This window comes from Chaetodon trifascialis, chromosome 4, assembly GCF_039877785.1.
Source record: "Chaetodon trifascialis isolate fChaTrf1 chromosome 4, fChaTrf1.hap1, whole genome shotgun sequence".
Taxonomy (NCBI): domain Eukaryota; kingdom Metazoa; phylum Chordata; class Actinopteri; order Chaetodontiformes; family Chaetodontidae; genus Chaetodon; species Chaetodon trifascialis.
This window is the reverse complement of record NC_092059.1, coordinates 27,838,150-27,865,316: the sequence shown is the minus strand read 5'-3', so window position 1 is coordinate 27,865,316 and position 27,167 is coordinate 27,838,150. Positions and strand designations below refer to the sequence as shown.

General features: G+C 40.9%; 1 protein-coding gene across 6 annotated transcripts in view; it reads left to right on the top strand.

The window, feature by feature from the left end:
- Positions 1-27,167, top strand: part of mcf2l2 (MCF.2 cell line derived transforming sequence-like 2) — a 130,805-nt gene that overhangs the window by 3,146 nt on the left and 100,492 nt on the right. For 2 of the 6 annotated variants that reach the window (XM_070960720.1, XM_070960719.1), the window contains exon 1: positions 18,561-18,793. The exons of 3 other annotated variants lie outside the window; for them this stretch is intronic. In XM_070960720.1, the coding sequence (XP_070816821.1) occupies positions 18,628-18,793 (166 nt within the window). In that variant the 5' untranslated portion in view covers positions 18,561-18,627. Of the gene's footprint in view, positions 1-16,356; positions 16,583-18,560; positions 18,794-27,167 lie in introns of those variants that run through there. One more of the 6 variants, XM_070960718.1, reaches the window with a different exon arrangement.

The window sequence follows — 27,167 nt, the reverse complement described above, 5'->3', positions numbered from 1 at the left end:
TTGAACAAAGTGGTCTCTGTGTCAAGTGGAGCCAGTGACCAACGCCTCAGTCCAGGTTCACCACAGTCAAGCAGGCCTCCTAATTCGTAATTCGAGAATTCATTATGTTATTACTTATAGTTGCCTTTACAGGTATAGCTGAGTATTGTCAGCATACCGGTGGAAATGTAGTGCACAACTGTGTATAATTTGGCCAAGAGGTGAATTATATAGAGAGAAAAGCAAAACACCAAGAACAGAGCCCTGAGGTACTCCATATTTCACATTGATAAATACTGATGTAATACTAATACAGGAAAACAAACATGGATATAGTGATGGAGATGGCATGGTAATGGAGTCCCCTAACACTAGAGTTTTTTGTTTATCCCCGTCAGTGGGAGTGGGAAAGGCACGCAAATCAGTGGGACTGACACCAGGGCTGGCAAGTTGGGGTGTGAATCTTTGAGGATCTCATGAATTAATTCCAATTCTTGGGTATCCAGTTTGATTCAAAACTATTCCAGATTCAATAAAGAGAAAAGTGGCAACTGCTTTCTGTCTGTTCTATACTGCAACCCAAGCCATTCACTGGTGTCCTTAGTCCACTGAAACACAGTGTGAAACATTACTGGTGAATGAAGATAAATGACCTGCAGCCTGTTCATCTTATAAAGTTAACAGCTTTAATTAATATGAAAGCATCTTACAGTTTCCTGCCTGTATGTGAATAACAAAATGAGCTCTGCTGTGTTATAAATGCATAGACATCTACAGCAGTGGAGAGCAGCCTCTCTGCTGCACTGCTAGCTCCAGAGAGAGCCACTGTTGTACGAGATGTGAGCGAGTGTGGGGACTTGGAAACGTGAAACAGAGACTGAGCACTGAATATTTTTCTTCAAAGCCGTTGGTTGTTTCAGTAATGCTGCAGTGTGTGTAGTCTCATTTGGAAGTGCTGCTCTGCTCCGCTATAGTTAGCCTCTGAGTTACGGCGTAGAAAGTTGACAGTATACTTCATGTTCATTTTGCAATGATTATTATTTAGTTATCAAATAAAACATGCTTGCAACCACTTTTTTAAAGATGAATTACCTTGTACTTGAGCTCTGCCTTTCTCATAACATCAATATCGTCAACGAACTCTAAGAAAATTGATTCTTAACATTTGTCAATCAGTTTTAATGTGAATCAAGTTTTTTCACCCACCTCTACTCATGAGTGTGAAAAATGTTTCACAGTTGGGAGGGGTGAGTGCGGACCAGGCCACACTACTACAGGGAGGGACAAACTAGTGCGAGCAAGCTTGCTATTTGGCCTGCTGCTAGAGCAAAGTGGGGGGCCTGTGACATCTAATGTAGTGTGAACAGAAAGAACGCGGACGTGATTAGAATAGAAGAGAAGCCCTATCTGCACAGCAATCACCTGCATCGCAACACTGGTTATTTAGGTAGTGTTGACTGCGGTGAAAAAGCCAAACTGGTTGGCTAGGCTAGGTTTAGGTTAAACTAACTGGGCAGCAGCAGGACACCAGGACTGGTTAAAAAAATACTTCAAATATTAAGTGAGACTAGGCAGCTAATAGCACAGCATAGTAAACAGCAGCTATGGATCTCATGGAAATGACAGTTGGTGTCACATGAATTGAAGTCACAGTCAAGTGAATGTTGCACACATTTTCATACCTAAATCAAACCAAATCATCCCTTACCACGCGGGGTTTTTTTTTCTTCTTCTGAAGAAGAATTTGTGGCATGCTACACAGCTAAAACATATTGCTGCTCTTCTTCTGTTCAGTTTTATGCCTCAGAGGAGTCCTCCCATATGGCCTTACACACATACTCAAAGCACACTCTCTCTGGCAACTCCCCTTTGAAAGTCAAACACACTGACTTACTGTCCTCTTTTTCCCTTTCACCAAAGTCTCCTTGCTTCACACACACCTGTAATATGCTGAAATCATTCTACTGACCTCTACTGACAGTGGAATTCCACTTACTAATCCCTTCTTCCTTGTTTCTGATTGAAGTGACAGGCAGGTAACCCAGGTATAATCTCCAAATACACTAGTCTTCAGGGCTCTATGTCTCTGATGCTTTGATACACATTCAGTGACAACTATCCCACTTCTTGTAGTCCTGACTGAGCACACACCTCCAAGTTTTTCTGCTACAAACCTTCCAACCACATGTGGATCTATGAAAATCCTGTCTCTCTGTGTCTCCGCTGTCATCCCCCCCACAAGATACATCACTATCTGACTGGATTCGCTTGAATAACTACTACTCTTTTCTTTACGTTCAGGTCCTCCATTGTTGTAATTTTCAGTTTCACTCTCTGATCACAGCTCCAACACCATTTTCCCTGGTTAGGTCCATGCTATTTTCTCAGTTTCCCTAACTTCAAGTTCGGAAAAATTTAGCCCATATTTTTTCCACACTGTATGACAAGGTCATACATTTTGGACTTAGTTTATTACAATCCTGCATTGAAGCTAGAACTACACCAAAGGAAATGAAAATGTGGACATCATTTTTAACAAATTTCTCCGAAATTCAGATTTATATCAATGTTGTACTTGGTATCTTTGTATATTACAATTTAAAACAATGTTTGGCTGCACAGAATATTTCTCAGTGTTCACATCTGAAGGCTTTGGAAAACACAGATAAATCTCTAATAAAATGCTGGTTCTTCTGGAAGGCAATGGTGAGCAGTATATCTGATTTATTTTGGAAGACTGACAGAAAAGGGCTGGCTCTGGAGGAGTTACATACATACAACAGAGATGATCAGAAACCTGGATAATATGAAAATCTTGTGTAGAAGGAGCTTACTCTATGCACATTGCCGTTATTAGTAGGTTGTGTGCTTCCTCTCTATTACCCGTGTTTCTATTTTTCCTTCCCTACAGCAGTGCTGTTCACTCACCAGCAGGGAGCTCACTCGTTCCTGCTTGAACCACACAGCTGGTTGCCGGACCACAGCGCAGCTTCAGGCAGTGGTTTTCTTATTACATCAGACTACTACATACTGTAAATGCATGTCTTGATAATGGAATTCCTCCCCAACCTATTGAAAAAAAAAAAAAAAAGCCGATCCTCTCCTCTCTTAGTTCTTCCAGCCCTTTTGAAGAAAGTCACAAACAGCCTGTTGTCTGATCGTCATGCATGTTGGCCCATCATTAGTGCCACGTGGAAGAGCACAAGGCTGAAATGATCGGACGTTTTTGATCTAAGCGGACCTCAGCTGAGCTCTCCACACTGTGTGTTAAATCACTGGAGCCCGATCATGGGAAATGCGCTCTATGTGGTATGACCGTCACATCATTTAGCCATCTGATGCTCCTTTATAACCACTGCGTTTAGCTAGTCATCACTTTCACACAGTTGTGGCTTCCTTACAAAAAACAAAACAAAACAAAACAAAACAACCTAACATAATCCTGATTTTGAGTGTGGCTTGTAGAATTTGTAATACACTGTTTGCAACTCGGATCTATAAAGGACCTATAATTGTTTTTATTGCATACAGTAGATAAAGTGGTGTATGGGAGTGTATGATTTACCTGCTGGATGCTCAGGTCAGTGTGTTAGAATATGGAAATGTTTCATATTTTGGTGGCTGTTCCAGTGGCCTCATATGACTAAGCATTAAATTAGCAGGAGTGTATGATTTTCTCCACATATTTTTCATTCATCTATCTGTCTGTGAAGATCATCATTCATCCAGGTCATGGTACTTCTAAGTGCTTCCAAAGGCAACTGGACGTGCCTGTGGTTCCAGAAGATGTTTCGCCTCTTATCCAAAATGCTTCTTCAGCTCTGAACTTAGAAGATTCATCTATCTGCCATTATCATCATTATCATTGTGTTTAAATAAGTGATTGTGTCAGACAAAAGGTTCCTGAGATCTTGTGTTGTACATGAACGTGCATTCATTGAATGTGACTAAACGTATCAGTTTGCAGCTAACCAACGTGGGCGTAGGCGTCGTTAGCTCCTGTGAGACTTAACAACACAAATAAATGCTGAGTGCCATGAAATGTGCTGTGTTTTATGGCACCCAGCATGCTGGAAGGCAAAGGCATGACCCGCCCCACTCTGCCTCTGATTGGATTACCCTGAAATTCTTATTCTGACCCTAACAAATCTCACTCCTCACCCAACCAATGAAGGCAAGTACTTGCCACACAGAGGCTAGTAAGGGCAGCTCATGACTTTACCATCCTGGGAAAAAAAAATAGCATGCCAGCATGGCTTGTGCAATTGGCAATTCAGACGCAGCTCTGAATAAGTTTTATTAACAAATACAGGAAATCTGCTCTTCCTATAGTATCACAATAATGACATCACCTACACACACCTACAGCATACACAAACACCCCCTCTTTGTTATTGCTCATAGACCATGTAACAACATGACTCACAGCGAAACCCCCTATTGGTGGCTGATGACTTCACAGCAGCACCAAGATGTGTAATTTACCATAAAGCCTGTCCTCCCCTCATGCATAATTCATGGACACACTGTGCTTTATGGATGCCCAATCCAAAATGGCTACTCCTGTCTCACTGAGGCATGCTGTCAGGATGATTAGTGCTGCGGCCACCAGATAAGAGCTTGCTCCTCAGACAGACAATCATATTCTTGTTCAATTTAAAGCTCCCTTCAACAAAATGCCCTTCCCCCGCTCAGCCTGTAAGCGCCTCCTAAACTGGTGGTTTATGAAAGGAGGGTGTGTTACAGGGACCTCACGAGTGACCTTCAGAGTTTCCAGTGAAAAAGGTCAGGCTGTAGAGAGGGATGATGCTGAATGTTGCTGTGTTTTGTTGCTCTGGGCAACCAAGGGAATAGAAGGACAGTATCTCTTTGAGTGTGCAGGGAAATTCCTATCCATAGACCCTTGAAGTATAAATGTGGATCATTTTAGATGTAATACTGGATTCTGGAGACAACCACAAGGTAACTGGAACAGAGTTGTAGGAAGCTCAGTAAGGCTGCTGATCGACACTGATGCAATTTCTGCCTCTCAGAACTAACTTATGGGTCTGAAATATTTTCAGTTGCAAATCAATGATATTTAAAAGGACTGTTATTTATTAAGTGATGTAACACCATAATCAGGTTTATGGTACGTTAATGTATAAACTAATTGGTTAATTGGTTGTCTGTGTGGATTAAGAGATAATTAAGTAGTAAAAACACATAAATTACACACAAACGACAGAAAACCCAAATATTACAAACTACTTACCCTACTTACTTAACTAATTACCCTTTAACCCGTGAGGAGCATCTGTCTTACATTACAGTATACATGGAGTCGCAGTTTCTTTTTTACTTTGGGTGTATTGTTGACAGACTGGTGGGCTGAATGAAATGACCAAATACAAATCCATAAATATAATGGAGTGCCTCAGCCATCTGTTGGTGATGGGCCTCAGTGATACTGGGGTGAATGCAGTAGCAAAAACATAAAGGGTGTCTTGATATTTTGAAACGTTTTCTTTCACCAAAGTAATTAATTAGTTACTTTCACTTTCATGGAAGAACACATCTAACATCTGTCAGAAAGAGACAGAGTGGGGGCATTAAAGGGAGAGACGACAGAAGAGCTGGATCAAACATGAACATGTCTGGGTAATGGCTACAACATGATGGCCTCAAGGGCTTCAAGTGCCAAACATATTTCTCGCTGATGTGCTGAAGCTGTTGTTGACATCACGAAGCAGCCCTGTCTGTACTGTACTGGATAATGGGAGCTCTGACACATTATTGGCAAGATCAGACGACATTTTGATGTCACTGGTGACACAGAGCCTTCTAGAAAAGGTACAATGAATGAGCAGCTGTTTTTTTTTAGCCCAATCTGTTGCTCTTTGTCTGTGATCTATAATCAGTTAAGTTTTATTTGCTCCTTTATAAGCTGAGCATGCTTCATGAGCATGGGGCCTTTATTAAACCACTGGAAATGTGTCCTTTCTATCTATAAAAGCAAGAGATAATTTCTTTTTCTTGTTTTGTTAAATACCAGAAAATCTAAGGTAAATGTGAAAAATGTGTCAATTTATGTGCCAATCATAAAATAATGGAATAAACAGTAAATGTAACCAACATAAAACTTTCTGTATTCTGCAGCTACCTATGCAATTTACTTTGACTAAATAGCTAAACAGCGGCACGGTGGGGCAGCAGGTAGGGCAGCAGGTAGTGCGCGTGTTTCACAGCAAGAAGGTCGCCGGTTCGATCCCCGGGTCAGTCAGGGCCTTTCTGTGTGAAGCTTGTATGTTCTTCCCGTGCATGCATGGGTTCTCTCCAGCTTCCTCCCACAGACCAAAAACATGCTCATTAGGTTAATTGGTGACTCTAATGGCGCATTTCCATTACACAGTTCCAGCTCTACTCGACTCGGTTCTACTCTACTATACTTGGTTTGGTTGAGTTTCCATTACGATTGAGTACTTCATAGTACCTCCTCAACGTAGGCAGGGTCGTCATACCACGGCTGCGCGAAACTGCCATGACGTCATTTTGTACGCGACGCAAACAGAGCCGACAAACAATGGAGGACATCGAGGCGATGTTGTATTTGCTGCTCGGTTTGTGGCTTTTTGTCACACACAAAGCAAGAGAAGAAACCCAGAAAAGGCTTCGGCTGCAAGGCAGAACACTCTAGAAAAGTACAAGCGGTGATATTTTACGAACAGCCATTTCCCTCGAGTGAGAATAAAGAATAAAGTCAGCGGTTGCTGTTGCACGGTGTTACAATGGAGGGATTGTTTTTCCGGTGTTGGACGTCGCAGACCAGTGACGACACTCTCCGGCCAATCAGTGGCTGACAGGCTGTTGACGTCACACATATACAGTAGTATCGCTTCTACTCGCTTGGAACCTCGCCAGAGCAGGTACTAAAAATAGTATCGGTACCAGGTACTATCCCTAATGGAAACAACCGGGTAGAGTCAAGTCGAGTCGAGCCGCGCTAGTGGAAATGTGGCATAAAATTGTCCTTAGGTGTGAGTTGTTTGTTTGTATATGTTGCCCTGCGATCGGCTGGCAACGGTTCAGGGTCTACCCCACCTTTCGCCCGTTGACAGCTGGGATAGGCTCCAGCTATTAAATCAAATATTATTCAGTACAAACAGAAGGACACAGTGGAGAAAAAAAATGTTTTCTTTTTGGGTTCAGGTTTTTAATCATGTCCTTTAATTAAAGTCTGTTTGGGTGATGGGTACTTGCTGCAAGCACACTTCCTGCTGCTGTTGATTGCTGGAATAGTTTTAATACTATATTATATAACACAAAGGAAAAAAGAATGTGTTTAGTCAATCAGAATAAACAGGTCCAGGTGTACAGTTACACTGCATGGACTTTCGTACTGATGGTAGTTTCATAAAGAAATAAAATACGTACTTTCACAGACCACAATACGGTAACTACTGTAGCTGTGACAATACAGAAGCTAAGGTTAGAAGGCCTGTCCGTGGAAGGAAACATTAGGTCTCAAAATAGCACGAGTAAGTGAGGAGCTAAAAGTTGAATCCATGTTGTCTAAGTCACACAGAGGTGAGACCTTGTTCCTGCACGTGGTGAGGTGAAAAATGAAAGGTCAGAGGTCGCAGCTGGGACAGATTGTTTCCCTTTTTTTTGCTTTCCTTCCTGTACGCTTCCTGGTTCGCCGCTTACATCATGATGAAGGCAATTTTGGGCTTTGACAGTAGCAGCAGAGGTGAAACTAGAAAATATTCACACGTAATGAAGACATCAACACTGGACGGTACACAGACCTCATTGTTACTGAGCTAAGAGATGAGGGCTTTTCTATTCTTAGAGTTTTAACATTCACTGAGATTAAAAAGCTCGAGCATGAGCGGCAGGGTGAACATTCTCACTGGTTGTGCTGGAGGAAAGGTCACTGGGGTCCTGAACATCAAGAGGAGCATTCACTTGACAGAATAAACTAGATTAGCAAATTTCCTGTCAATCTGTCTATTGTATAATGGAGCATAGTGTGTGTAAAGTTGACTTTTTGGAAAGGGTCCACCTCTGAGGAGCGTTAATGTGCATGAGGAATTTCCAAGACACCCTGCCATGAACCATACTTTTGTTTAAAGCTGAAAATGTTTTGTAGTAACAACAGATCAGATGACTTTTAGTAACGTGAGAGGTGTTGCCAATGTGACAAACCCACAGAAGATTATCTATAAATCTACTGTTCCAACAACAATAATAATAAGGTATTTTAGGGTTTTTCAAGTCATTGTTTTGGTTTTCCAGCCTAATTTTTGGTTCAGTCTTCCTATTTGCCCAATCACCACCAGCAGGCACACTCTGACAAACCCACTCTACACTTACCTGCCCAGCACTGCACGGCAAAAAAAAAGTCAGTCAATTAAAAAATATTTCCAGTTAAAAAATTTCTGATAATTGATTCATCTGGTTGATATGATTTGGGGAAATTATGGCCACCCTGTCCATCATATAAAACCTCTGTTTACCGTTACCATGTCGGTCCTTGTTAGCATAGCACTCTGTCATAGGTGTGTTTGGATCTCAGTCAGCAAAAACTGTGGTCTGTTTGACTCACAAATATATCACATTGAGATAAACACGCTATAACTTTTGTTTCACTGTAAGTGTAAGGATAAATTTTGGTCTGTTAGATGAAAGCCAGAGATTCACCAAAATAACTAGACGAACAACAATCTATCCATCTGTCCAGCACTTGGCGACAGCGTGGGTTGCCAGACACAGTTGGTGAGCACTGCTTTTGGTGTCTGTTCAGACACAATGGCACTAACGTTGGCAACCTCACTTACTTTGAGAAGTTGTTCTCCAAGAGACTGGTTCAGGATGTACTCCTGTGAGAAGCATGGATAATAGTCTTTACCTTTACTTTTGTGTAAAGATACAGCATGTTGATTAGTGAACTTCAGAGGCAGCAGCAACTGCATTGTGTTTTGTTAAATGCTGGACAGAGCCAGGCTAGCTGTTTCCACCTGTCTCCAGTCTTTATGCTAAGTTAAGATGATAACATCCTGACCGCAGCTCGCAGCTGAAGCAAATAAACTTAATTGCACAAAATGTTACTACTCTATTAAAAATTACATTTCCAAACATCACTGGCACCACCACCACCACCACCACCAGCCCTCATGCCTTTTTTTGCCAAGACGTCAGAGCTGCATTCTCTCCTCTTCCTCTTCCTGTTTCTTAGACGGGGGTGGTGGTGGTGGTGGTGGAGAGGGACAGGCCACCATATCCTTTGGAAAAGCGTTTGTCCTTCTTTCTGGCCTCAGTCCAGCTGACCTGCTCTGCTCATAACAACACAGCTAAACAGTGGAATTGATCCACTCAGCCACCAGAGAACTTTGATTTCACAGTCTGGCCTAATTTTCTCACTGTACAGATTTTCTAATGGGGTCAGTCCCGAGCAGATCAAGTGAGCCAAGGTCAAATTAGCTGGCCACCGACTTACTGCTGACGAAAAGTGGCTGACAAAACTGGAGACCAGGCTAGCTGATGGGACTGTGGCAAAAAATACTCCAAAATGGACAAAAGAGACAAGCATAGAGTCCATGCTGACGGCACAGGAACTTACTGCTGCCACTCTTTGTTTTCATCTTCTCTCTCAAGAATACATTCTGACAAGCAGCTTTTAGTAACACACACGATGCACTTCCCTTGACAAAACTGTTACAGTAAGTTGCCCGACTAATGAGATTATTTTCACAAGGAATTGGTAACATGAATCCCTCAAAATTCATCAAACAGCATGAAGCCATTCCTTCTTTTCCTTCCTAATTTTTCTATTCTCTTCTACTCTCTTTCTTTCTTTCTTTCTTTGAAATGTGTGATTTTAATGTATTTTTATGCTTCTGTAAAGCACTTTGAATTGCCTAGTGTATGAACTGTGCTATACAAATAAATTTGCCTTGCCTTGCCTTCATTTATACTTTAAAATGCTTTCATTTTCTCATAGAGGTGAACACTCTGGCATGGCTTTCAAGCCGTTTGATCAATTTAAGGTGTTTACTGTAAAAGTGAAGATAAATTGTTGTTTTTAGTCATTTTTCTCTAGAGAGCAGTCCTGCATTTAAACCTCTTACTGCTTCCACTTTTTCTTTTCACTGCCTGCCAGACATGATGATTGTGACAGCAACAGTGTGATATTCTTTGAAACACTTCCAAAAGCTGAATAGGAATATCTCCACTTAAATACTGCTGGAATCACAGTAAACCAGCAGTTGTTGGGCATGTTTGCAGACGCTGATCCTCTCAGAGAAATTAAATACAATTTAACAGCACAGCTCTTATAGTGTGGAATTGATTAGATTATGATAAAGAATCGAATCAAAAACTGTAGTCTAATCGAATCTAACCAAAATGCACATGATATGAATTTAGTGAACTTTTTTTTTATTTGATTAAGTGTGTGTCTCATTCCCACAGTGTCAAACACTGACGCTTTGTCACGATCCTCTGCATCTCATACAGAAACACAAGGTACCTTTTAGCATCTGTTTGAGATGCACCAGGTTTTCAACTCCAATGTAAACCCACCCACAACAATGACAGACCAGAGCAACTGCACTGGACGTCAAACACATGCTCCTTCCGGCGATGCACAAAGCCCGTCTAACAGGTGGTTAATGTTGTAGAAAGTACTGAGAGACACACTAACATGTTGTTGCTTTTCATATTTTTGTAGAATATGTTGACAATAAGAAAAATGTAAAATAATCTCAGCCTTATTCTTTGTGCAGTGTAATTAATTATGAATATTTTTACGAGTTGCAACCCTAATTACAACATGAATTATATACAGTAACCCTGCATTCCCTAATGAAATAAATTCTTGTCAGTGTGGATGAAAACACAATGATAAGTGGCCAATGTGCTGGAAGCAGCCAAAATGTCCCTCTAATGACCACAAATTTACAGCTAAATAATATAATCCATCAATAAAAATAACTGTCACAGATTTGTTGCCCTGAGGTCATATTCATGAAGCCTGCGAGTCCAAAGAGCTGCTCATAATGATCAAATTGTAAGAATTCTAAAAAATCATTACATTTTAAGAACAGATAATATTAGATCCTGGTTAAGAGAAAGGTTACTTCCAAAGTATCTTAGCCCTTAAGAGAGCTGCTAAAGTGAAAGATTGTATATTCTCCAAATGCTGAATGACAGTGAGTTAATGAAATGCTACAGATTAGATCGTGAAGGGATAAATGTTTGTTATCTCACTAGAGATGTGATCACGTCTCGCATCCAATGTAATAGCACTGTGATGTCAGCAATCGCCGCAATTGATGAAAGCTGAGCCATTTTTCCCTTGTTAGTAGGTCAAATACATTAACTACTACATTTACTATCATGGTAAAGAAATGCAAATAAATAGAACAACTTCAAGGGTTGTGGTTTAGAGTGTATGTATCATAGATGTACATAAAATAGCATTCATAATTACATCGAGTCTTCATAGACTCCTCTATGATGAGGGCCATCCATTTCACTGCCCATTCTACATCCATTATTCCTAAGAGTGCTTTTTTCTTTTTCTCTTTTAAAAGTATGCATCATACCTAGTAAAGTGGTCAACCACACCTCCTTCAGTCCCTTCCTTACTCAGAATTGTTTTGAGAATTAAGTTACTCTTTGACAGTGATTTTTCCTCTAAGTTAGGAACTCTCTGAGAGGACTCAGAATGTTTGTGAATGCAGCATTGTGACTGTCGATTCTGTCTTCTCATTCATTTTAGGCAGTCTGTGTTATCAGTGTTGCTCTAGCCCAGCCTATAAGCATTAGAAGGTTTGTCTTCATTTTTTGGAGGGGTGATGATATCATAAAAGTAGCTTGTTCGAAAGAATAACTGTCACTCAACGGACAGCAGAAAACAACAGCTGTTCCCTGTGGCTGTGAGGCTGGTGGGAACGTTCAGCTTATCAATTATTCAAAGTGCTGAAGGTAATATATGAAACAGCATGGACTGATTGCAGACATTTTCAGTCATTAGTCACTGGTGTGCTCACATGCTCATCCTATGGAAGAAGAAACGACTGTTACTTTAAATGGTTTGACATTTTAAATCTGTGGTGTTTTACTGGCTGTAACAGGAGAAGGTCAATCCCAGTGAGGTAGCCAAGGCCTGCAGTGATGTAATCCATGATGTAATGAAGCCTCCCTCCTGCAGCTGATTCTTGCAGTGCACAGTTAGGGCAGTTGTCGATAGATAAAGACACTAGTTCAGACTCTACCAGCTCATTTTAGTAGTCTGTCATCCTGGGGTCTATTTCGCAGATTCCTGCACAGCAAAATTCTGGCCTTTGGAATAAACTCTAGGTGAGTTAAAATCAACCCAGTTTGAGTGCACGTATGTGAGACCATCACATGCACTCTATGGCAGAGTCAAAGTAACTCTCCTGTTGTGGAATTCCATGTAGAGTAAAATGCTTGTGTTCATTTTCATGTGAACTCCTCAGAAGTGTTAATAGTCAGCCTTTAAAGTTTGGTTTCTTCAACACTTGTGAAGTTAATATTCATAAAATCTAAAAAAAAGTTTTACACATAAATGGCTGCACAAAACCCCATACTGATTATTGCTAAATGTTATTTTGATTGCATGTTTGTCATGCCTTTGTTGACATGCCTTCAATGCGTGGTCTGTGTCTCATCATCCAAGCTACACAGAATCAACTGCATAAAGTTAGACTAAAGGAAGCAACAACACATGTTCATCAAACTGATCGCTAACATTATATGCTAATAGTCTTCACTAATGTTATCTGGCTTAATTACATTACACACTGAAAAAGATGAGGACTATTATGTTAGTGATAATTTTGCGCACTTACAGTAATGCTTAACTTAATGCTTACGAGTACAAGGGAGAAGCCATCGAGTTATATTCAGCATGTTTGACAAGTTTGGGGCAAGAATTATTAGCTAACATTAGCAGCTGGCGTTAGGTTAATGTTAGCTGTCTCGTATAGTTCGTCCAAGCAAATAATATATAGATGTAATGCTTTATTCTGAAAGTCCCTAAGAACAAGAAGAAGAACAAACACTGACATATTCTGAGAAGTAAAATGGCACTTTTACCTGCCTCACGACAAAGTCCAAGTGAAGACTGTCCACAATTTGTAGCTTGTGGGGAGCTATAGGTCTGTTATTTTTATTAAAAAGTTCATTTTACATTGGCCTTGTATCTCAGATGAATACTGAGGATAGTAATCGCTTATCTGTCTTCCACTCTGTTCCTGAGATGTAACATGAGGAAATCAATGGTCTGTGCAGTGACAAGAAACCAAAATACCCAGTGATTGAAAAACAGCTGTGTCTAGACTCACTTTTGACTGACTGATCAACTAAACACACATTTTTGAATTTGACTCCATAAATATTGTTTACTATGGATATTCATCATGTCAGTTGTCTGCTGGTTTCTCTACAGACTGGATTTGTGTAGTACTTCTAGTTGTATGGCTAAACATAGCAACTGCCTCTAAATAGACTACTAGACCGCAGTAAGAGCATTAACAATATGACATGAACATCTGAGTGTGTGTGTGTGTGTGTGTGTGTGTGTGTGTGTGTGTGTGTGTGTGTGTGTGTGTGTGTGTATGAATGTTTGTCCTGCAAGGCTGCATCCTTTACACTTTGGCTACACATACACATGACACTTCGACAACAAAGCCATTCAGACCGGTGATTTGTTGAAGCAAATGTTCTATTGTGCAGGCCTTTGACGCATGTTTGCTTCAGGTGCATGGGAGAGGAGGAAGAGGTGGAGAGAGGAGGGGGGACAGCTGAGGGTGGAGGGGGAGCTTGGTCTAGGTGGTGACACTGGTGGTGAATGGGAGGGGTGGAGACATAGATACACATGTCAACCTCAGGGGAGAAAGCTGAGACTGTGAGACCACACGGAGGAACCTCAGTGTAAAAAAAGGCACAACTGGAAGTGATTTTAAACACCTCCTCATAAACATGATGGAAAATGCCTTGAAAGGAGGTCTAGAAGAGTAAGAAAAAAGAAAGTCTGTGAGAATCTCTCTGTGTAGATACTCAGAGCAAGAGGAAGCTTTATGCTTTTGCTCTAGATGTCTTCAACTGGCATTTACGTGATTAGTGTGTGACATGCAGATGAAAATGCTCCCAATATCTGAGCATTCAAACCACCTGTTGAGGCGGTCAGGCAAACTTAACAACTAGTATTTTCAGTGTGTCACATATTCACATGCTCTATGGGCCCAAAACACAGAAATGTCAAGAAGCCCACTGAGACTTTTTCAGCATATGCGTCCAGTCAGCATCTCTCATAGGAACTGAGGGTTCTATGAAGAACCATATTATATTCTACAGATTAGGCAAAACAAATTATTCAATCCCATATATTGTTCTGTATATTGTGGTCATCCATAATTGTATTTTTATGTTTAATAAGTAAAAAACATGTTATTTGAAATGATATGGATAAGGAGGGGAGACAGTCTGAGCACAAGCCAACAGAACAGGAGAGGCTGTGTAGGTCCCAGGAGAACAGGTCAAAAGTGAGCATAAGACGAGTGGAATCAGCAACGTGATCGATAAGACACAAACTAGGCATGCCTGGCTCCTCAGCAGCTGAATCCATGTAAGATATGGTGACATAGCAGAGAGGGAAGAGAAAAAAAGAGCAGCAGTATTTGTAGCATCACACCAAGGTCCACCGACTACCACAGATGAATCATAAGCTATCTATGAACATCAAAGTAACATAAGGTCCAATCAGAACAGTTCAAATATGGGCACATAATAATTGTGAATACGCCTGACCTCTAACTCTTATACTAACAGCCTCCACTGGCACATAATCAGGTGAAAGTGAGGGAACCCCATAAGGTTTTAATAGGACAATAACACATTATACCATCTCACCAGAAAAGGTGTTTGTGTAATCACCCTAAACCCTAAAGTCACTGTCACACCACATTGTTTGTCCAGACTGTAGGTCTATAGTTCATGTCTATGAGAAAGCAAGAAACAAAGGTATTATCAGGCAGGCATTATCAGTCCATCTTCCAGAATAAAAGTCCTTAGCTACACTCCAGCACGCTGAAATAACATATTAGATACAGCTTAACTAGTTTTTGCTCTTCTGTATTTCCAGCTTCTACTATCAGTTCTGATAATGTAACTCATCCCAGGTGAAAGAGTCTCTTACAAATCACTGCTGGTTTAGAACCCCATGCAACATATAGGGTGGGATGATGAATCAGTGGCTAGCACTGTCACATGTGGAATGTGTGCAGTTTGCATGTTCTCCATATTTGTTTGTGGGTTTCTTCCCACCACCAAAGTATGTATGTACGGTTAATTCTCTCTTGGTGCTGCACAGTTTTTAGAGTGTTTCATCAGTGAAGATCTCCATTGAGAAACATTTTTAGTCTCGGGCTAGGCTTGGCTCATGTCTCCGGAGCTGATTATGATTAGATTTGCGATCACTTAGATAATTCAAAGCAATACCAAGCTGTCAATATAATATAGCTTAATATGTAATGCAACAGATGCTGCCAAACTTTGGTTTGATGCCAGGATCAAACCCCAGGTGAGGTTATGTATGAAACATCATTTGGAATTATACTGTTCTGCATATGCTACCATATGACGTAGTCGGAGAAGGAAACCTGAAATCAGTTGGGAGAGGTGCAAATAAATCTTTTCAGTAGAGAAAAGCTGATACTATTGTGCTCCTTCCACTGCACATGCTACAAGGGGACACATGAGGAAAAAAAAGGAAAGAGGAAAAGAGGAATGTTTCCATGAAACTGGAGAGAGGGGAAAGAATGAATGAGTAAAAAGATCTAAAGGTAGGAAGGGCACATGGGTAATAAAGGGCACATGGTTGACATGAAGGGGTAAGAGAGGAAAAAAGGTAGAGAAACAGCCAGTGGAGGTGATGTTACAGGCTGAAGTTACAGCAACCTGACTGTGGGTTCAAATCTGACCTCATAACCTTTGCCAGACACCTTATGTCTTTCTCCTGCTCTCAACGTATGTAACAAAACAGAAAAGCCTTAAATATTTTTCAGGAGGAGACACAGAAGCGGGGGGGGGGGGGGGGGGGGAGGAAAGGTGGGAGTAAACAGGGAAGGATGCAGATGGGAAGGGAAGTCCCGCTGCCTGATGGGAGTATTGTTAAGGATATTTGTGTAAACTGTGGTAAAAACTGAGCTGCTCAGCCGGTCACAAGGCTGCCAGGAGAGGCTCAGACCCCAGCTCTGGTGAACACACACACACACACACACACACACACACACACACACACACACACACACACACACACACACACACACACACACACAGATTCCCCTGTCCCTCTCACTCTGTCTGCCTTGCTCCCTCTTGCTCTCTTACACATGAAAGAGGAGGGCTTGTTCTGCAGCGTTGAGGGAGAGCAGACAGTGTTGAGGACTGGACCGTAGAGTCACCAGACCTGTGTATGTGTGTCGTGTGTTATGTTGCTGTGGGCGTCGGACTGGACGCTGGCTTAGCCGCGTGGCTCAGACCTCCTGTCTGTGTGGATTTTTTCAGAACAGCAGCAGCATGGGATCAGTGATGTGTAAGTGATGAACATATTGGCTTTTTTCACAGTGCTGCAGGTGTGTATAGTATGTGTAATTGACGTATTCTGTGAGTTTGCTAGTAGATGTCTTATGAAGGGTCAACAAGTTGGGACATTGTCAGCTGTGGGGATTAGACTCCTAACCATTCAACAAACAGACACCCAGTGTGGAGAGTGTTGTGTTAGAAAACATTACAGTGTAATAATTCACTTTGTAAATGAAATCCAAGAAATGTGATGCATAAAAAATGCATCACTTCAAAAGTGTGTTGACTCTCTCACTGTCTTACTTTCTGTACACACTATTTTCATTTATTTTTTGGTTGGTTTTGTATTTGAGCTAATTATTTTCTATTTACAAAAACCTTTTCTTGATGTGTGGCTTCAGCAGTGTGGAGTATATTCTCTACTCCACATATCAATGTTGGCAACATTCGGTATGTTTATAGATGAAGTGTCTGTTTAAGTGTCTCTTTCGGGTGGAAGATTTGGGTGGTTTTGATTTAGGCACAGTAGTCTGAACATCAAACTGCATCTCAATGTTAAAAGAAACATTGATAAATAACAATATTAGCCTTGAAAGAAAATTCAATTTGAAACAAGCTAACAAAATGAATGGTTTTCATCACTGAAGAATTTCATGATCGTAACCCTTGAATTGCAATGAAATGAAATGCTGGTTTTGGTTTGTGGTTGACGTGACAGTGTCTGGTCTGTACAGCATGAACTCATGAAACAACCACAGCATCAGGAGCAGCATCAAAACATCATTTTTTAGTTTAGTTTGGACTATCTGACATTATTAAAAGAAAGAAATTCAATCACACAGGACTTCAAGTCCAAAACCCCTGAAATCCTGGCAGTACAGAGAAGAAAGCTACAGGTACCCTTGTTGGTGGTTGGTTCAATGGTTTTAAACAAGCTCAAACACCGGACCATAACCCTGACAGGCGACCCGAATGAATAACCCAGTCTCATAGATAATGTATGTTCAACTAAAACTTTTCTTCTCTCTCTCTGTGACACAGTGAAAATTTTGATCTAAGGATAGTCGCTAACTTTATAGGCTCTATTTCCATAAACCGGCAGCACGATGCAGATCACAGTCAAGTGTTCCATGCTCTTTGAGTCGGAGGAGGGCTGAATGCACTTTTGCTAATTTTGTGTATATTCTTATATGTAATAGGTGGGCATGTTCGAGGCTGTGACAGTCAAGGCCAATAACATTCACTGCTTTGATCCCCTTTAAACACAGGGCTCTCCTCATCATGATGCGCTGTTTGTGAATCCCATACAGTTTTCTCTCAGAGAAAACGGACTGTTGTCTGGCATCAGCAGAGCTTCATATATGAGTATGAATCTATATGTTTCTGGCCACGTTGATTTTATTCATCCACACAATCACCCACATAATAACCATGTGCTGTTAAATGCCACCTGGCTGTCATAACTGAAAAGAAAATGGAATTGAAATTGCAGTCTTTTACATGTATGTTTTTTATTTCTGAAAAGTTATTTTTGAGGTTAGTGCCTCACTAAAGTGTGATTTCACGTCAATTTTGAAAAAGCTGCAAAGATTTGAAGCATCTCAGCAAACACTGCGTTACTGTGGTGGTTAAAAATAACACGTTGGCAAAGGGATAGAGTTAACAGAGGTGAGAGTGTGGAGTCACTCCCTGACAGCAGGTTGTAGTCGTTTGTGTTGGTGGTAGCCATGGGGGCGGGCAGATGTCCTGTAATAGGCTTTACTTTCTAATGCAGAGATTATGACGGAGAGACAGACAGAGAGAGTAGAAGCGAGGTTAGAGGCACCTTGCTGGACAGGGACACATGCAAGAATAGCTGCAGTAGCATTGCAGTAGGGGAAAGAAACTGTGCCTGTGTGTGTGTGTGTGTGTGTGTGTGTGTGTGTGTGTGTGTGTGTGTGTGTGTGTGTGTGTGTGTGTGTGTGTGTCTGCGTGTGTGTGTATGTGCGCAGGCTTGATGGTAGATAGGACATCACACACAGGCTCATCCCAGGTGAGGTTAGGTGACGTTATGAGATGGACGCTCTAGACAGGCTGCAATACCAGACGCTTCTGTCTCGCTGTCCAAAATGTGGTCAATATGGACAAGCCTATTCCACCATACGGATCTCCACCGCTGAGATGGAGTCTTACTACCACTTCCTGGGGATGTGTCAGAAGACTGGGTCAGCCATGCTGAGAAGTATGTATCCATCCCTCCATCCTCCATCCCATGCTTTTCTCCAACATGTCCATATGTGTAATGTTTAGTGCCTATTTTGGTTTGACACCAAATACAAGCTTTGTGGGCCCATCACAAATACCCCTACATAGCTGGTGTATCATAAATAACAGCTAGAAAGTTGGCCACTGAAGCTATAAACCAGACTGGCTTGATAAGGAGTAGAGACACAGCTATTGATCAAAGAAGATCCAGTATGGTTGACATGTTGCCACAGTCTTTTGTCTGAAGCCATGTCTTATAGTCTCCCTCTGTCTGCTTTTAGTTTATGAGGTGCAAATATTTATGGCGCACATTTATATAAATTAAAACCTGGAGCAAGGTGATATTCTAGCATACAGGTTGGGAGGCTGGCAGAGTACAGGTTGGGTTCTCTGGTTCTTGGCAAGTGTTAGTTTATAGTTCAACATTGTAACTCATCTCTTGATAGCACCAGCAAAACACTAGACTGATGCATTGTCGTACTGGTGTAGTGACGACTCCCTGGGCCAGTTGGTGAAGTGCTGTATTTGGTGAGCTATCCACTAACATGCTAGCCAGACATGCTAGCTAAACAGTCACAATAGTCTGTTTTCTCTGTAATATGCTGTTCACTTTTTGTTCACCATGTCACACAAATTTCTTCAACAAAAGGTTAGGGAATATCTCTTAACTGTCCTCAAGTCATGCCTCTTTTGTGGAGCCATTTGGACTCTCAGCTCTCTGTTCCCTCAAAGGTCAGCACCGTCAAGATGTCTTGCTCTTGGTCAAAGTGGACTAAAGATGAACGTTGATTTACTACACATTTACTCATAAAACTGCAGTTATGTCCAGACAGCTTCTGTATTGCTTTGTCTTATTACAGAATAGGAGACTGCTGTGCCATCCACATACTCTGAAACCAGCTTTTGGACTTGAATGTTGTGAGACTTGAATGTTTTTTGAGGTTTCCTGGGACAATTAAAACTAAAAACAGAGTAACAGACAGGCCTGCCATTGTCAAACACAGCCGGACACCTTGTGCACCTGTTATCAGGAACTTGATCTCGCATGCTAGCAATTGTGAGACTGAACAGCAGGCCCAGTGCTCTGACATGAATGTGAATGCGAGCATGCTAATGCTCTCACAATTAGACATTCTGTTGAAGCTGGCTTTTTACAGTGGATTCATTGTTTGGTGCTTTAATTGTGTTGTGTTAACATGCCAGCTTGTATGTGTTTTTCCAGCTGTAAATTTTCATCCAAATTTTCATTTTTTCACTCACCCAAAGCCAAAGTTAAGATTAGCTTTGTCATCGTCCTGAGCAGTTTTGGTTTCATTGGTACAAAAATACAGAATCAGCAAGCACTAAACACAACACTGTCTAAAGATGTATTCAAAACATTAGCTGCATCAGCAGTATTTTCTGTAAAATTGAAGGTCACAAGCTCCCACAGAGCCACAATACTTGTGCAGACTCCATATTGTACAAGTAGTACTGAATGTTGATGATGTCCTTGTATGCCTGGAGGTGCAGTAAACACACATAAATAATATATGATTCTCCCTTAAGACGCAACATAAATATGTTGGCCCACTTTTCACCCATGCACACCAGTGCACACTAGCGTCCCTCTTCAGGACAGAATAAAAACGACAGATTTTTTTGTAATGACAAAGTATCAAATGACAATATGAAAACAATGAACCTGCAGAGGATTATCAACTGAATCTGCGGCTCTCCGTGTTTCAGAGCCTTATAGCAAGTTTCAACTCTTTTTTAGCTGTCCAGTCTCCAACTTCACTGTTTCATTGTATAAGTGTATAAGTGTTTTTGTTTTGTTATCTAAGTGTAAGGTAGCTACAAGTTTTTTTGATTCCTGGAAAGCATCCCTCCACATCTTTATTGCAGACCAAATAATGGATTCAGTTGCTAGGAGATACCAGTGTCACATACTGTCATGATGAGGAGCTCAAAAGCAGTCTGAAAAACAAACTGTACGAGCCATGTTTCCATAAGCCAGACAGGAAGACACAAGAGTGTATGAACATGCAGTGTTGAATGTGGAATAACATTGAATTTGTGTTTTGTTGGGTGACCTGATCCAAGTTAACACTGATTCTATCTTTCCAGCTGAGTGTCTGTGTTTCCCTTGAGTTAAGATTAAAAGCATATTTTCATTTTAGCTATTTTGTGCCCTGAACACGTGTCATGTGAGGGGGGTTGTACCTGGTGTTATATCGTTGTGGTGTTTGTGAGATTGTGACCTGCTTACAGAATCAGAGAAAAGAGGAAAAGAGGCAGTCTGCTAGAGTTATTTGGGGACTTCACTGATCACAGGTTAAAGGCCCAAAGGATTATGGGAGTTTTTTTTTTTTTTTACTTTTTGGTAGCAGATGTGATTAAGGTGAAGCTGAAATAGTAGTTGCAAGTAATGCTGCATTGTTCAGAGGGAGAAAAAGAATGTGACCAAAAAGAAGATGTCAGCAGAGACAATATGACTCTGAACAAGATAACCCTGGTCTGCATGGAGTAAAATCATGAACAATCCAAAAGTTCCTCTCAGAAAAGGCTGACAGTAACGTTTGTTATGTTCTCATTTTCGAACAGGTAGTTGAAGATGCTGTCTAACAATCAGATCAGAGCCCTGCATTACAAACACATTGTTCTCATGTGATAATGAGCCAAAAAGACACATGGTCACTGAAAAATGTAATTGAAATAAGCAACAGTGATCACACTTTGATGACATTTAGTCAGTTAGTCAGACTTTACTTGTTCAGGAATTGTCAGTGATATCATTATCAATATCTTGTTTGCACAAGATAGTTCAGAACAAAGTTAAAGCCTGTGACCTTCTCACGACCAGCTGTTATGTCACAGTTGACAATCCAGTCTGCAGTGTGCTTCCAGGTGTCACTAATGGATCTGACTGTTCTGTTACATTCTATCCCTCAGGAAAATGGGAGGTGAGAAAGATTACCATGGTCACAATTTGCAGATTTTAATTGATACTAATACTGGTTATTGTGTTGAGCTTTAGTTGAATGATAACAGAGTTGGGGTGATTCGTAGTTTTTTGTTGTAAAAAACATTGAATCAGTGTTTATGTACTTTGAATGATGGTTTGAGGCACGTTTGTTTGCTCCTCAGAAACTAACATAACTATAACTTTCATGTATGTAATGTAACAATACTGCACTGGGATATATTTGGATATACTGGCAACCTGTATTGAATGCAGTGCTAAAATTTTTGCAGAAATTGTTGAACGTGGTGTTTTCTACAGATGTTTGCGGTGCTCACCTTGTCATCACTCAACATGTGGGTTGACTAATGAGATTGTCTCCCAAAAACCTGCAGTTTGTTCTGTGTCAGTCCCTGTGACCACTGAGGTCAAGACCAAGCATGCTTAGGTTTACAGTGACAACAACAGACACAACCACATGCACATTAACACATGTACACACAAGTGCACACATTCCTACACACACCACTGAAGGTGTTTGTAGTGATTCAACCTTTAGTGTTCAGACATCGTCAGGCCTGAGCCTGTTTGTCAGCACTGTATGTTTCATGAAAATGATATTCACTGGAATAATGTGTGTATGTGTGTGTGAGAGAGAGCCCTGTTATCAGCAGATCCTGTCATTAGACATCCTCTGATTGTCTTCTTGTGCTGACGCCTTCTTCCTGAGAACCAATAGGAAACCCCCCTTCCCCTGGACCTTGAGGAGCAACCACCCAAAAACAACACAAGCTTTGCACAATGTGTGTGTGTATGTGTCTGTGTGTGCGTGCGCGTTTGTAAGTGAAGAGTGTCTGTTTTCTGTTGTTGAAAGGTCCTCATAAAAATCATCCTATATTTAAGAAATGGCTCATATGTGAGAGAAGGATATAAAAACCTAAAATTCATATTTGTCTTTTATTCGTGCCAAAAGTTTACACACATAAAATGTTCACATGAATGAAAAGAATTTGAAAAATATCAGCCTCTGACCTCAGTCAGACCCAGAGTTATGGAAATCCACTGCCACAGGAGAGGCGGATGACAGACAGAGAGGGAGCTCTGAAGTGACTCATAGTCTGACGCCATCAAAGAGAAGTCAGAGGTTTACAGCGTTTGTGTAATGTAGGCCAGGCCTTTTCTGCTGTCCTCCTTCGGGCAGTATAGATGATGGGTCAGTCAACTGGTCAGCATAGCCACATAGATAAAGATCATGTATGTAAGATAAGTGAATAAATACAAGATAGGTAAATAAATGAAATAAATGAATAAATGTAAATAATAAAAATCACCTTTAAACACAAAATGCTGTCCTTACATGCAAAGTGTAAAACACTAAATCAGATGTTCAGTGCTGAGAATACAGACCCTTCATAGCACAGGTTTCAGTGTTTTTTACTGAACATGCAGATCACAGAATCAGTGCAACATGTGTTGACAGCCAGCTCTCCTTGCTTTATAAAGTTTACCTCCGTGAGTGACACAGCAACAAAACTGCTAATCATTTCATCACCACTGCCTTACATTGTACGGCAGTATGACAAGTATGGCAGTAGAGGAAGAAAAAAGGAAGAGGGAATGCAATTTCTTTTCTTTTGCCTGTCAAAATGTGGCAGTGTTTTGAGGAACATTATCTTTGTGAGAGCTACGCTCTTTCCAGCATTACAATAGTACAATAGCTAAGTGTATTTTACTGTGGATCAGCTGACACATGACTGAAATATCTAAGGTTTGATGTCTTAAATAGAAAAGAAACTAAATTAATGAATGTAGGGTGGACTGTAATGTATACAGAAATATGGAAATAGGAACATTTGGGGCTGAGGCCAAAGCTAGGGGGGCATGGTCCCCCCACGGATCTGTGCATCATCATCAATATCTTTCTTTATATTCATGAAATCTACATTATGGCCATAGGCTATATATTCCTAATTATGTTATCTGTGGGGCAGCTACTCATTTGATAATCCATCTTTCAGTGGATTATTATCATGTTTTGGACAATATTTTTACTGCATTGGATTGTGTGGAGCTTTGTAGTATGTGTGGAGGATTATCAATCTCTGGATCACAGAGAGACGTAATCGGTGAGTTGCCTCAATACTGCATGAACTTTAAAAGCAGCTGTTTGTCTGCTGTTGGCATTTGTCCCACCTGTTGTGATTGTATCTTGCAATAGCTTGCATCAATTGATTCATGGGGAACTTAGCTTTCTAACGGTGTATAATATGATTATAAACGTGAATGTAATATTTGTGTCTATAGTTGGGAAGAAAAACAAACGACAGGAAATTCTCTGATGGCCTGCGGGAGGGCTAGAGAGCCAGCAATCCATATCAGTGTAGCCACCTCACCATCTTACTGCTCCAGTGTTCCAGCTGTGGATTCATGGACCTGAAACATCAGTCTGCCGTTGACTGTCTGATGCTGATGATCCTGAATCAGAGAGCCTGAGGAGAGTTACACAGAGTTGAAGTTATTTTAAAAACCTAAGAGATTCAGGGCTTTTGAAAAAAACACATCAGGGCCGCAGCCCAAGAAGCGCCATTTTTTAGATGCAGATGTAGCAGAATGTAGACAATTACAGTGTAATCTACAGTAATTGTGTGCTGTGCTAGGTTTTGAGCATCAATTCAACAGTTTTGACAAGAGTATAAAAACATTTGCATACTGGACTCAAAACACAGAGTTTCAGTGGTTGAGTCTGAGAAAAGAGCTGATGAATTTTGAAAGATGGAAACACTGAATGCACTTGGTGCTAAAGCAGAAAAGTGATGCACAGTTTGGTCCACATCGACTGCTGTTGTGCTGACAGTGTGAGGAGTTTTGAAAAAGTGAAGTTGCTGTAGAAAAATGTGACTTAACAATTATATAAAACTGTATATTGATATGAACTGTGAGTGTGGGCTTACCTGCTGTGTGTGTGTGTGTGTGTGTGTGTGTGTGTGTGTGTGTGTGTGTGTGTGTGTGTGTGTGTGTGTGTGTGTGTGTGTGTGTGTGTGTGTGTGTGTGCATTTTCTGCAGTCTGGGCTGCTGTTGTCCTGCGGCAGGTCATGAGATGCTCAGGTCCTGAAGGCTCAGGGTGCACTGGTCACATGTTGACTCACCACCAGACTAACAGCAGTAAATCATGGAGCTGCAAAGACAGAGAAGGGCCTTTCATCGCTCCCATTCTTAGATCTTTCCTACACAGAGTGCATGATAGGACTGCAATAGAGACAAAGCAACTGTATTGAACATGATTATTTAAAGGAATGAATATGTTGGCCTTTTATTAAGATTACAAGCATTAATTTATTTTTAGGAGGTTGGAGAGGACATTTGAGAGGTTCCATTATTATATATAATCATTGAAATAAAATAACTGATATCTTATGATTTGTTTATCATATTTACTGACCTCTCTGAGTTCCCTTTCTATGTAATGATTGCAGACTGGGTTTAAAATGTCACCTCTGTACCTCTGCTGTGAACTGTGTGTGCCTCAGGTCTCATGACAGTCCAAAGAAAATGGCTAGACTTTAATCTTTGTTTTGTTCAACAATTTGACCATTTGGCATATTTCACACAACACAAATACCTATCAAAACGTAATCTCCCAGCTTTTATGGCAGCTGCACCATCTCGTCTATATCAAGCCAAAAATGGCCGAAGTGTATTTCTACAGACATACATCGTCACAAACAACACATTGTGAAACTAGTTCAGCTCATGTTCCAAGAAAACATGGATAGAAACCACTTGTACATGGCTTAAAAACCAAAGGAAAGAAAGTACACTGGAATAGAATAAAACACAGTTGAAAAGCAACCTATATAACACATTATTAAATGACTATGCATTGTCCACTCTGGCATAACAAAAGTGTCCATTTCTTATTGTCTTTTCATTATGTCAGCATCTTGAATATATATAGTAATATTGTATTGTTTTATAACCATACCCACCCTTCAGTGATTATTTTAGGTACAGTAAATATACTCCATGATCTATTGACCCTGTTGGTTAATGTTGAGGAAACTTTTTAACCACTCTGTGTTGCATTGATGGTGCACTCTGTGGTGCTTCAATATAGAAAAATAATGCCCAAATCCAACCAGAGGTGCAGTAGCACATGTGTCCACACTCTGTTAACAATACCAATGTAGAGTACCAGAGAGAGATCATCAGCCCTGTGGTTTGCTGCTGGTTCAGTCGTCAGATAGAGCCTCAGAGCCCCAGTGCTCAGTGTAATCTCCTCTGTTATGTAAGCTCCTTAACACAGACTCCATTGTGCATGTGTGGGAGGTCTGCTGGTAAGTTGAACCAGCAAGGTAGACTGAGCTTAGACACCAGGTGGTACCCAACTGCCACACACACACACACACACACACACACACACACACACACACACACACACACACACACACACACACACACACACACACACACACACACACTAATATCCTGTTCATGTGCTGGATGCTTGACTTATTGAGATGGTACGTGGACTGGTCATGGCAATGGGTCAAGAAAAAAACAACAAAAAGCAGTATTAACTATGTTGGTAATGGGAAATGAACAGTGGACTCTGGTGTTAAAGTACAAAGTGCAACATATAGTGGTCTTCATTAAATATTAATAGGCAAATGCTGCCTTTCTTAACTTAACAACACGTGGGACCCAGGATGTGGTCTGCATCCATGATTTTAAAATCCTGTTCTCTGTATGTCCAACCACATGCCCTGACCCCTACCCAGAGCAAAGATGCAAAAGAAAATGTTGCCAGTGCACATACAGTAATAGAAGTCGCAGCATATGACCATGATGTTTAAAAGACGAGGCTGGGGACCAACACATCCAAAGTGTCAACCTGCGGGAAACAGCAATAATGGTTTGTCAATGTAAGGATCTGATGAGTTTCATGCAGTTGCATTAGCAGATAGTGTGTGTTAGACGCAAGAATTTGATCTGACTGTCCGATCACAAACCACACTTCTTCACTTCCTTTGCTCAAAGTTCTGGTTGATGAAATGTTGTATTCAGTAGAGAAGAATAATGAACACATACACACATTACTTGTCTGGGAATACAGTAGTGTTTATTTTCTTATGGGAAGCAGTTCCCAAAACAAATCTGACAGCTCGATAGGCATTGTCTTGCAAACAATGTGTGTGTGTCTACTCTATGAGTGTGTCAGTAGGCGCAGTCTACTGTTTCCATGTTTATGTTTGTGTCCTGGAGGTGTGTGTGTGTGTGTGTGTGTGTGTGTGTGTGTGTGTGTGTGTGTGTGTGTGTGTGTGTGTGTGAGTGCATGTGTGTGTGTGAGTGCATGTGCACACGTGTATTGTGAATGTATGTTGACATGTTGACTGTGTACTGTTCATTC